General features: G+C 34.6%; 1 protein-coding gene across 11 annotated transcripts in view; it reads right to left on the minus strand.

The window, feature by feature from the left end:
• Positions 1-12,957, minus strand: part of JMJD1C (jumonji domain containing 1C) — a 314,148-nt gene that overhangs the window by 73,641 nt on the left and 227,550 nt on the right. For 8 of the 11 annotated variants that reach the window (XM_022560594.3, XM_089897544.1, XM_089897537.1 and 5 more), the window contains exon 3: positions 7,557-7,670. The exons of 1 other annotated variant lie outside the window; for it this stretch is intronic. Coding sequence is in view for 7 of the 10 variants with exons in the window: in XM_089897537.1 (XP_089753663.1) it covers positions 7,557-7,670 (114 nt within the window). In the remaining 3 variants the exon portion in view is untranslated. Of the gene's footprint in view, positions 1-7,556; positions 7,671-11,509; positions 12,140-12,957 lie in introns of those variants that run through there. 2 more of the 11 variants (XM_089897542.1, XM_089897545.1) reach the window with 2 other exon arrangements.

The following is a 12,957-nucleotide window of genomic DNA, read 5'->3' on the forward strand; positions in this document are numbered from 1 at the left end:
TATCCTACAATCTCACAGTTCTCATTTTTACTGACATTATGGCAACAAGGCACCTCTAATTTCAATCAAATGCTAATATGAAGGCAAAGTGAAATGCACACAAAAACTCATGGACTAACTGAGAACGTGCTCAACTCTGTCAAAATATAATTCAGAAACAGATACAGAAAAATACAGAATAGAAAGAAAGCTCTCAGTAGGTACTATTAATCCAAACAATCCTGTTATTCCAGTTTTGCATAATTTCGATTTGCATCTGGCACTGCCTGGCTTAATAGTTCTCTCTTTTGAAATAAACCTAGATTTAGGTTGAATGTCTTTTATCCCTGAGACTAAAATCATTAGCCAGGGACTAACTTGATCAGGTTAATGTTCATCAGAAATATTTGTTTTCCCACACTGAGCAAGTTCACAGAATTATGGCTTTAAATGTTGGAAAGGAACTTCAAAGGTCATTTAGACCAACTCTTATTCAATGCTAAGAGGACTTCCAAACTGTAGTACTACATCCTCATGGCCTCCCTCCAGAGCCAAACAAAGAAAAACAATTCTGTAATTTGCTGCATATCACTTATACTTTTTGAGATAAAAATAACTATCACAGCAAGTAGAGCTTATGCCTTTCCCCACGGGGGAAAAAGGTAAGGATGTGTTGTGGAGAGTAATCCCACAATAGGGTTCTGCATCTTTTCTAATATCATTTTCTTAAAACAGGAGTTTAAGAAGTCACTGAGGAATCTTATCTAAATATACTTTTTAAAAAGGGGGAGAGGGAAGAAGAAATACTACTACAAAGACATGTTCTGTTACACAGTGACCATGGCTTGTACCAACACCGAAAAAGTTTATCTAGCACCAGCTGCAGAAGGAATGGTGAGAGTTCCAGAGAAGACAAATAAAACAGATTGTTAAAAGAGGCGCAGATGGTGGCAGAGAAATGTCCAATGGCTGCATATGGTAAGAAGAGAAAGGAGTTTCAAATATCTACCACAAAGGTTTAAGACTCCATCTATAAAAAGGGAGATTTAGAGCATGTCTAAATAGCAGTGACCTTCTATTGAGCAGTTTCTATGTAGTAATAAGCTCATTTTAAATGTGTCATTCACTTAATCTTTCTAACTCTGAGATGGATAGTATATTTATCTTATAGATGAGGGAACCAATTACTGAGCTTGCTTTAGACTTTCCCAATGTCACATAGCTAGCAAACGGCAAAGCTAGGATTTGAAACCATATCTGCATGAATTGACTTCAAAATTCATAGCTAGGCTGATTATCTAAGACAAAAGATGCCATCAATTAGCTCCTTCTGATATAGTACAATAACCAGATATCACTGTTATGTTGAAAATTTTGTTTTTGTTATTCTCTTGCTTCAAAGCTTCCAACGATTCATAGGGCCCACAAGATAAAAGTCACTTAGTAACTGTACTTAGCAATCCTTTTCCTCTTTTATCTGACCCCACAATACTTACTTCTCTGGTATGATGTCTATATTCAAAACCAAACTCTCTTCTCTAGCTAGACTGATATTCTACTGACCCCTAAATCTACCTCATCATTGATCACGCAATCCTTTCTGCTAAATGTCTGCCTCTCTCTCCCTATCTTTCACTTCCATCTCCATTCAGAAGAATCCCATTCAAGTTTAACCCTCTTCATGATACTTCTTTAAACCATTTCAATCTCTGCTGGCTTCTTTCTTTTGTATTCCTTAAGTCTTTACTATGCATTTTTGGCTCCTTAAATCAAACCTATTTCAAGGACATTTTAAAAAATCTAAGTTGTTATCACGGATTATAAACTCTTTGGAAACTAATAAGGACTATGACTTATACTTTTATTTTTTTAATTTATTTTTTTGGCCACACAGTGCGGCCTGTGGGATCTTAGTTCCCATGCAGGATCTTAGTTCCCTGACCAGGGATTGAGCCTGTGCCCGCTGCAGTGGAAGCACAGAGTCTTAACCACTGGACCACCAAGGAAGTCCCTTTATCAACTTTTGAAAACCATCAAGCACCTAAGCAGGATGCTATGAATAGGGAAACCACATAATTTAAATAACTGCTAAATGAATGAAGTCAGTTGGGATGTTTCTAACACCAGACATTTAAAAATTTCAAGGGTAAATCAAAGGGAAGTAGAGTCTGAGCATAAAACTGCCATTTAAACACTCCTTTCTGGGAAAAAAAAAAAAATCAAGGGAGTTAACAGTAAGTGGAACTTCTGTTCTGAGCCCGTCTCTCCCCACCTCAACTCAGGAGCAGATGCTCTCATTCTCGAGGGTGGGGTGTGAGCACACTCCACTCCCATATCCTAATAGGAGGTGTACTTCCGTTATTTCTTATAAATACCTATCTCTCAATACCAAGTTCAGTTATCATTACAAAACAACAAACAAAAACCCACCGATTTCTATCATAAAAATAAAACAACAGTTTTCTAGGCAGTTTCTGAAAGTCAATTTATTTTTTTCTTTTAGTAAAATTAATGAGGGAGCAGTAATTTGACACCAGAAAGAACAAATCTGAGAGTAATTCTGGGACAGAAACATTTACCTAACTACATAAATCCTGTACCAGGTCAAATTCTCATTTCCTCTACAGGAATGTTAGTGTAAAAATGGTCTAAAGTGATATATCTATACTACAAATTGAAACGAGAGTAAAGAAAAGGGCAAAAAAGTTGTCTTTTCTCTACCCACCACAGCAATACTAACAATGAAGTTCTGTTTACTTCCTCTCTAAACTATTAGCAATATCGACATAGTTCTCTGGGGGATAAATCTGCTTATAAGCCAAATTATTACCAACAAGATTTTCAAACTTTTCAGTGGCTCACTTATGTCAAATACTTCACTCAACAAAATATAACATTGAGCAGGTAACAACCAAACAACTAGTTGATTGTTCACCTAGGCTGACTGAAGGCTAAATTTCACCTCACTCAAACTCATCTCATCCTGGTAGTGAAGCAATTCCAAATAACAAAAATTTAGAAGGAAAAACATATATGTCTCTGCTACACTCCACTCCTTAAACTATTTTTAGTAAACCAGATGTGTTGAGCAACAACTAACTTAGGAATATTCTCAAACTGCAGACAATAAGTGTATGTAATCAATGATGGAATGTGGTTCAAAATAGACTCCAACTGAAAAAACAACTTTCTCACTGAAGGAGCATATAGCAATGATAAACAGACCCAACACAGTTCAGACACTTGCATTAAATAATATAAGACTCTTCTCTGTTCAAGTCCTTAATCAATCTTTAGTCTAGGAACTAAGAAAATACTCAGGTTTGCTCCACGCATTCCCTTCAACCAGCAATTCACAGCACAATAGTACTATATCAAGGACTTAGTAAAGTAGTTCAATGTCTGTATTTTGCAATGATAGAAACTGAAGTATTAGTAGTCTTATCTCTGAACTTTTAGCACATTATAATGACCAAGAACTTCAAATAGGTTCATTCCTTCAGGCCTAGGATGATTCTACCTTATTGTAGGGAAAATACCTCTTTACTATTGCGTTGGCCAAAAAGTTCGTTTGGGTTTTCCGTAAGAAAACAGAAAAACCCAAACTTTTTGGCCAACCCAATACAGTGTATTTTAATATACAATAAGATAGACATTGGGTATAATTTTAAGCCAGCACATTCTGCTTCAAACCTTTAATGGTTTTCAACTAGTGCGCTTTGTATTATTCCTTTATTACATTTAAAAGCAAAAAGGATTGTGATCCCTAGAAAACAGTGGACTAACAAGCCAGACCAACCCAGATTAATTGATATGAGTCATGTACGATTTTCAGGTAAGAAATAATCTCTTCTACATCTTCTATGAGGCAACCAACCTGAAAACTGCAGGTGTGTGCATGGCCAGAAGCCAAAATCCAGGACAAGATGATTTCAAAATCATGCTAAAAGTTCAATGTTCATATTTCATTATCAAACTTTTTTACATGAACTTGATCAAAACTTCAAATTTTAGTGGAAAGTTTTTTAAAACTTCTGTACTCATCCTCCAAAGTAAAGCAACCATACCACAGAAATCATAGTAATTAAAAAAAAAAATGAAAACTATAAAAAGCATCTTTAAGAACAAATAATTTGTTTTTTCCTCCTCCTTCCCAGCCAGCTGAGAGACATAGAATCTGAAGAGCTCCCTCCTACTTCCTCTCTTTTTCCCTTCCCCCTTTACTTCAAAGAAAGTTAATTGCAGCCAGGCATGATCAGGAAATCTGAAAGGAGGAAGCAGAAACTCATTTGTGTGCAAAAGGAAGGAAAAAACAGAATTAACAATACCATGGTACGCTGCATCAGCAATGTATTAATATGCATTCATTATATTGTCTATAAAATGTTGATTTGATTTCTCTCCTCATTCAACTTGCCTTCCAAAATACTGAAAACTATAATCTATGATGGTTGCACCCGGATCCACCAACCGCACGTAACTTAAAAAAACGACCAAACCACGACTTCCTTTGGTGGTCCAGCGATTAAGACTCCATGCTCCCAATGCAGGTGGTCTGGGTTCGATCCCTGGTCAGGGAACTAGATCCCACATGCCACAACTAAAAGATCCCGTGAGCCGCAACTAAGACCCAGTGTAGATAGATAGATAAATAAATATTTTTAAAAAAGAACAAATCAATTAACTTAATACATGCCATCTGATACTCAATACACTGAAGTCATTCAGAGAGATAAGTGCAAACCAGTGACCTAAAAGTGAAAGGATCTGTATTAATTCTGAGTCATCTGTTTCCTAACCATTACCTTACAATATATGTTATTGTGACATATTAAAAAATAGGAGGCTTCCCTGGTGGCGCAGTGGTTGAGAGTCCGCCTGACGATGCAGGGGACACGGGTTCGTGCCCTGGTCCGCGAAGATCCCACATGCCGTGGAGCAGCTGGGCCCGTGAGCCATGGCCGCTGAGCCTGCGCGTCCGGAGCCTGTGCTCCACAACAGGAGAGGGCCACAACAGTGAGAGGCCCGCATACCAAAACAAAAACAAAAAAAAAAAAATAGGGCTGCACCACTATAAAGGTAACTAAAGGGAGCGTACTACTACAGAATAAAATGCTGAGCACTCAAGGAGAAAGATGGTGAATGGGAATTCCCAGTACAAAACTATTTAAACAGATTCACAATGAAGCATCACTTGTGGGAATTTTTCAAACAAAACTTAGGTGTACTCTATACAGAAAGGCCATTTCCAAAGAAGACTTTCTTCCCCATCCCACATAAGAAGTCTACAAAGGACAATTAACACCCAGATTCAGAAGAAACTGCCTCATGAAATTTAAAGAAATGAGAAAAAAACAGGGAGACCATTTTAAAAGCTTGTTCAATTTTCCCCAAACGCCCTTCGACTTACATATGGTTACCCTAAGGTTAAGATTTATCAAGGCACTATTTACAAAATCTATGCCAGGAACAGCTGCCATGTTTAACATGCCAAGGAATTTAATGTACTGTTTGGACAACTGGTTAGAGAAAAGCATTGTGGGATAAAGCCACTCTAATTACATGAACTCTAAAAGTATTTTCTTTATGTAGAGTATGTCTATATTTTATAAATTCATTTAAATAAATAACTTTGAAAACCTAGACTAAACCATCTTCAGTCTCTGAAGTAAATTTTCATTCAAAAAATTACAGTAGCTGTCAGTAATTTACATAATAGAGAAACTTTTTATATTTTTAACCTGGTTAAAAAACATTAAATATAAAAATTAAAATGCATACAAAAAAGCTTTATTGTATACCATTTATTACTTCTAAAACTCTTAAGAAACACTAAAATTAAGGTATGCTGGATCCTAAACCAAGTGCTGTTAGTGTAATTCCTTCTGATCTCTTACAACTGAGAATTCACATTATTTGTGAAGCACAAATGGTTAAAATGTCAAGTGAATCACATCACCTTTGGAAGATCCTATCCTTCTAGGCCAGAGGTCAACTTACCTATACTAGCAGGGAAAATATAAATAGCTAACAAAGACAATCATACACATCACCAAGTCAAACAAGACTTTAGCTCTTAAGCCTTTATTTCTAATTCTTTCAATCACTATAATTTTAATAAACATGTTGTAGAGTTTTAGGCCACCTGGTAAGAGTTTATTTTTAAAAGTAATTTTCTACATAATGATTTCAGTTCTCTAAATCAAATCCAAGCTTCTACAGTGCTAATCAGCAGCCACAGAATTAAAATGCTGAGGTAGAAGGTTCCTTTGATTTTTACCTATACTCACCTAGTCTAATTCCCACTAAAAGACTGTTAGAAATGAGACAAATAAGGCTATAGCAAGCTAAATGGCATTTACAACCAAAACCAAAACAAAATAAAACCCGAGGGAAAAGCTCTAACACCTCCAATATTAAACTGGAATTGCTATGAATTTTTAGCTGTAAATACTGCAAACAAAGAGCAAAAGGTAACAGTACAAAAATGAGGCCATTTAATGAACTATGAAAAATAATGTGAAAGACAAAAACATACCCATGTAGACTTCAAAGTAAGAAATAACATTTAATTGAGAGAACTATCATCTACTTTTGGTAGATCTAATAAAAGCGGCACATCACTACTAATTCCCTAAGTATTATAACTTCACACACAGCAAACCACTGCTCATTAACTCAAGCTCTTGTTCTTTCCATGGAAACAATGCCTCTATATTTTACTTTTGAAAAACAGTAACTATTCTGAAATGAAATAGGAGTATGGACTTTCAGCTCTATTAAAAAAAAGAAAGTCAAACTAGTTCACTCATACTTTCTTTCAAGGCACTTATTATATTATCTTAAACATTTAAGTAAAAAAAAAACCTATAAAATATACTGATTTAATTCAACCTAAAATCCAAATATACAAAGAAAACAAACTTCTGTGCATTTTTACTTCAATCTTAAAAAATTAACTGATAGAACTTAACTAGAGATTTTAAAAAACATTTAGCTTACTACTTTTGATATGAGTTTCTTTACATGATTTAAATCTAAAAACCTACTAGAGAACGTTTTTTCCAATTAAGTGTATTTGTATTTAAATTGCAACAACTGGGAATTAAAATTTAGAAACTGAACAATTCAATTAATGACAACCTAAAGGAAAATTCCCACTTAAAAAGAAAATGAACTACTATTATGCTAAACTGATATGAATGTATATAGTAAACACTAATCTCATTTAATTACATTAATGACTCAATTCTTAACCTTTAGGGCTGGAGACAAAGATAATTTATACTAATATCTAACCAGTTATTTTCTAACAATGAACATTTTTTAGAATGGCAGGGACTTTTATTTTGCTCACTTGTGCATGCGACAGGATGCTGGCTGGCTCATAGTAAGTTCTCGGTATATATTTCTTGACTGGATAAATAAATCATTTATCCTATAATCAAAATTTATCAGATGCACTGGGTTTATTATACACCTTGATGTTAGCTAGAATTGAATATTCTAAACAATATCTGAATATCAGCGAAGTTTAGTGAATAGTTAATTTTTTAAAGCAACGTAAAATTTCTTACCTCGTAGGGCTGAAAGGCACTATCTTCAGTTAAAAAATCCAGTTGTTTATCTACAAGGAATTCTACTGCAGTGATTGAACTAGGTATACTTTTTTCAACCAGGGGTTTGAAAGTCTGGTAAGAGAAAAAAAAAAATTCTAATGGTTATTTTCTGGATTTTATCCTCAAAATTTGAAGGGGTATATATAAATACAATCTATTAAAGTCATTATCATAATGGTTTTAGGATACCAATTGATATCAGTTTTCATATTATAATCTAAAGTGATGCTTTTATCCATATAATAGAGTACTTTCTATTTATTTAAAAGAAATGAAGATTTTAAGAAATTATATGAAAAAATTCCAGTATAAGTCCAGTTTATTTTAAAAGAGGGATATAATCAAATATACATGTGTATAAAAATTTCTAATATGAAAAAAGAGAAATTGCTTCTGAAAAAGTAAACTGGGTAGGAGAGCATATTACCCCAACTCTTTAAAATATTGTTAAGTATTATTCTTTATAAAACAGAGTAGTTACGATTTACATGTGTAATTTTTTCCCTAGCTCATTCACATCAAGAAGGATTTTAAATGATCAGGATGCATCTGGTCTTTTAACTCCACCCCATGTACTACTCATCCCCGCCCCTGCCCCAAGCACAAATAAAAATCCAGCTGCTTCAGTAAGAGCAGCATGGGGGAAGGGTGTAGGAAAAGAAGGAGGTAAGAAGTATTACACAAAACCGACCTTTCAGCAGTCTCTCCAGATTTCCACTATTAAAAAACAAAACAAAACACGGGCGGGGCGGGGAACGGGGAGGAGCAAATCCATGGTCATTTGATTGTTTTAAAGGAGACTCAACTTTTACATAAAGAAATTTACTCGTATCTTGGGGTGGAGGTGGGAGTGAGCGAGGCAGGAGAGAAAGAGGAAGGAAGGAAATAAAGGTACTATATATGCATTTTTCTTATGACTATCACAATCACTTTCGAACAGACGCAGTCTGAATAAAAGCCAAATACATTATATCCATGATACTGCTTTAAAACTTAAAAAATATTCCACCATCTTAAAAACATATAGTGGCTTTACTATAAAAGAATCTAAGTTTGGAAAATGAAATAAACAAGGAACTAAGTTGCTAAACTACCTATATCACATGGGGAAATCTTTCTTGCTACAGGCAACTTCTGCGACCATTTGGATGCAAACCAAAGCTTTCGGCACAGACAGTAAAAATCCCCAGGAGATCCAAAGCCACTGTATTTCCCCCTTCTCTTATTTATGTCTGAAATAAATCTAACATCTTACTAATCATAACTAATAAACACTCTGGGGAAAAACTCTTCAAGATTTTTAATTCAGAATGGCTCTTAAGCAGTTAATTTCTCTATTTAAGAAATTCTTTTTAAAGCTTTCAATTCGATTCATTGAGGAGTCTGTGTTTTGAAAAAGCTAAGAACACAGAGGAATAAATATTTTAAACATGCCTTATTTCTACACTATCCACACCATGAACTAATAAATATCTTCTTTCACAAATTAACATGAAAAAAATTCTCTTACACCTCCACCTATTTTCAGTATTTATGATTATAAAACCTAGTCACAGTAATATCCTCCCTCCCATGTCCTAGGGTTAACCTTTTAAGTACTACATATGTATCAAAAGTATTTTTACTGGGGTGAGAAATTACATTTTCAAAACAGACATTCCCCCATTATTTAGCTATCTCCTGCTACTGTTGCCATCTAACATTTTCCATTTACCATAACTAAATTCCTTAGTGTAATATGTAACATTTTCATATTATATCTTTGTTTAGTTTTTAGTAAACTAGAAAACACTGGCACCTTCTCAGGAGAACTTTTAATCCTTGAACTTTATCAAATGCTCTATTTCTTTTTAAACAGTACCAAGTCGGATCAACTTGGGAAGGTTAACAAAAAGGTCTACAAAAGGTATTATCTAAGTGGCTAAAGATACAATTCAATTAAGTAGGATCTGGAAAAAAAGTAAACTTCTCCAGTCTTGAGTGCCTCTTTCTTACGCAAATAATACAGGTGGTTTGCATTTCCTATGAGAACTAGTCATTTTATAATATGAAAAACATTCTTGTGAAGAGAACCTCTCAGAACTCAGCTTTTTAAGGTAGGTCAGAGTTCTACGGGTAAATTTCAACAGGCCAATTTATCATAATTTAAATTACTGAGTTAGAAAAAACAAAGGTTTAGTTTCTAGGCTAAAATAAAGAATTTCTCATTTTAGGGTATCTAAACTGAAAGCCACTGGTAGAATTTAGCTATCAGAAATGTTAAAAGACTGGTTTATAATGGTCTATTTCTGATACATGAAGACTTATAATAACCATGTACAAATGGAACTCAAAAGTATACCATGCTTCTTAAATATTAGCAAACAGGGCCACGACCTGTAAATTTTAAAATGTGCAATTACTTTCAAACTAAAAATATGTTCCCACCAAGTGCCGATAAATACTTTTATAGTACTTGTTAAAGAAATGTTTTAATATGTATTAAACAAGCAACCCTAAAAATATGCAACTGTTCGTACTTTATGGAAAAATTAAAGACAAACAACATACAAGACTAAGAGTTAAAAATACATCCTGATTCCCTAAAGTGGCAAGTCAATGATGTAACCATTATTAACTTTTGTATCCAAGTCAAACATAACCATTTCAAAGACATTATTAGCTTAAAAATAAAAAATATTTAAATAAAAGCGAATGGATCCTACAGATTTTTATGTAGTAAGTATTTCATGGGTCTAGGTGCACTGGAATGTAAAGAAACTAGAACTCATGCATAGCTAAGTAATTCAAGACTCTAAAGATATACCATTCTATGAGGAACTTCCACAGCCTAAGGGGAAGCAAGGAGCTACCATCTGATGAAAGTCACAGTAGAATATGGCCCTAATCATAAAAAGACTATTATTCTAATGCTGAAAAAAGCCTTTGAAAATCCAAATTAAAACTACCAATTAAACAAAACACTTTTTCAATTTTATTAATGGATTGGGAGTTCTTTTAAGGTCCTTTGTCTTTGTTAACTGTACTTTAAAAATAGTATAAAGCCAAAATAAATACTTAGTTGAGAGCCTGCATTTCTAGTAGGGCCTACCACGCTATAGGAAGAATGCTTAGAACAACTGTATCCTGTTTGGGGCTCCATGCTGCACCACATTCCATTCACATGAGGAAGAGGCGAACAGATGAGCCCTCCTCGAAAAGACATTTTTAAAATAAATCAGCTGCAGTTCTCAAACATAACTCAGCTGCTCAAACAAACCATGTTAAAGCTCATAATTTAACATTTAATTGGAAATTCATGGAGTTTATGTCTACAGTCTGAGTTTCTAACAATCTCCAGTTAACATTTAACAATTCCTTTTCCAAGTGAAAAAAAGCAGGCTCATTAACTACAAAAATCTGATATAAATCTCCCTAAAGGAATACTAAAGCAGAAAACAATCTAGGATACATTTCAGAAGTCAAGGTTTAGTCTTAAAAAAAAAAAAAAGACTGGAGTGACTCGAAAGAACAAAGTCCAAATTCCCACCCAAGCAGGTCTACTGAAAAACACGATACTGTTAGAAAACAAGTTGGGGGTGGGGAAAAGAATACACCACAGAAGAAAACCCTCACAAAACAAACACCCCTACTTCCCTTAACACATTATATTCTAAAACCCTAATCTAAAACATTTCGGCTATAATACTTTAAACAACTGAGGTCTTTTTTTTTATCTTGACAGTGTTATGAAATTACTACACACATAATAAATCTCTTCCTAAACAAATGAAATCGTTAAAAATTCTTAAAACTAAGAACACTAAGGCTGGATCTATAAAAGACAGTGACCTTAATTCCTAAGGCTGAGAAGCAAAACCAAATGTAAATTAAGACAAAAGAAAAAGGAAGCAGAAAAATACAAACCGTACTTTGTTCTTGAGAATTTTAAAGTATCTTTAAATCTCATATATCCACGACAAGGCTTTAAAGGTCAAGAAGTATTGCTGACATTTCCATTTTGTTCTTGAGCAGTATTTTTTTTAATCTAACCTAAATACTTCTTAAGTCTTAAAAAATCACAGGCAAATGTCTCTCAAACCAAGCATTTCTAAGCTTACTTGCAGCGTCGTCATTGTATAGTAAGAAAAGCCAAGACCACAGAACGAAGCAGAGGCTGTAACCTAACAAGTCTCCGACGACCAAATGACGATTTTCTGTCTGCTCTGGCTCGGTCCTGGCAGTGATGAGGATTACAACTCGCTCTTTGTCATCAGCACTGTGGTGTTAACGACTAAGAAATCCTGCAGCTGAAGCACTACTGCATCCTCCGATCTGGGTCAGGATAATTTCTCCCGAGGTCGCTTACATAACCAGTAAGATACTCCAAATAGAGAGAACAGCCATCCATCAGCTAGAGAAAGCCTTTTCCCACTGTACTCTGCGTGGAAACACACTGCAGTAGCTTCCAACAGTGCAGACACCCAAATGAGAACGACTACTTGGCTTAGGGCACACTGAGAGAAGGGAAGAGGCGGTGCTCTGTAAACTGTAACTAATCCTCCGTCACAGGTGCTGATGGAGTCACTTCCAGCACGAGTCACATTACTGGTGATTACTCATTTGGCTGCGCCATAGAGACTGGCTCATAATTTTAACAACAGACAAAGACAGACTAGTGGCGAGACTGAGAGCTCAAGTTTACTGTCTCCTTCATAAAGCAAATGCAAATACAAAGTTTCTGCTTTCCAGATTTACCAAGGGGAGAAAGTGCAGAAAACAAGTAATGTGTAAATATCTCTCAAGCTGGAAAAAATAAAGCATAACTTTAAACCATCAAAAATACTTTCAAGTGTGTTTTCAAGTAAATAGTTTATTTTTTGTTTAATCATTTCTCCTTAGAAATATACTGATATTTCTAAAAATGCAGGGAAAAAAACAGTTTAACATTTCTGGAGTAATAATCTAAGTTAAATCAAATGACATAACCAACAATTTCACTGACACTTTACTCAAAGGAAAAACGAACCGGTAATGTTTATTTTGGCAGATTAAAAAATATTCCTGAAACATTTTCATTGTTTATAAAAATAATTTAAATAGTTTACAGTTATAAAAACCTATAATGGCCACACATGGCTACTGAGCACCTAACATGTGATTAGTCTGAATTGAGATGTGTGCTGTATGTATAATAAACACACTGAATACAAAGAATGTCAGATATCTGCAAGTGCAAGAAAACATTCACCTTTTTTTTTTTTTGAGACAATGAATACGACTTTATTCGGAAAGCCGGCAGACCAAGAAGGTGGCAGACTAGTGTCTCTGAAACACCATCTTCATTCACCTATTTTTTAATGATGTTTGTGAATGGTCT

Source organism: Delphinapterus leucas, chromosome 16 (assembly GCF_059928025.1).
Source record: "Delphinapterus leucas isolate spDelLeu-1000000601 "Yukka" chromosome 16, BTC_Dleu_Yukka2, whole genome shotgun sequence".
NCBI classification, from domain to species: Eukaryota; Metazoa; Chordata; class Mammalia; order Artiodactyla; family Monodontidae; genus Delphinapterus; species Delphinapterus leucas.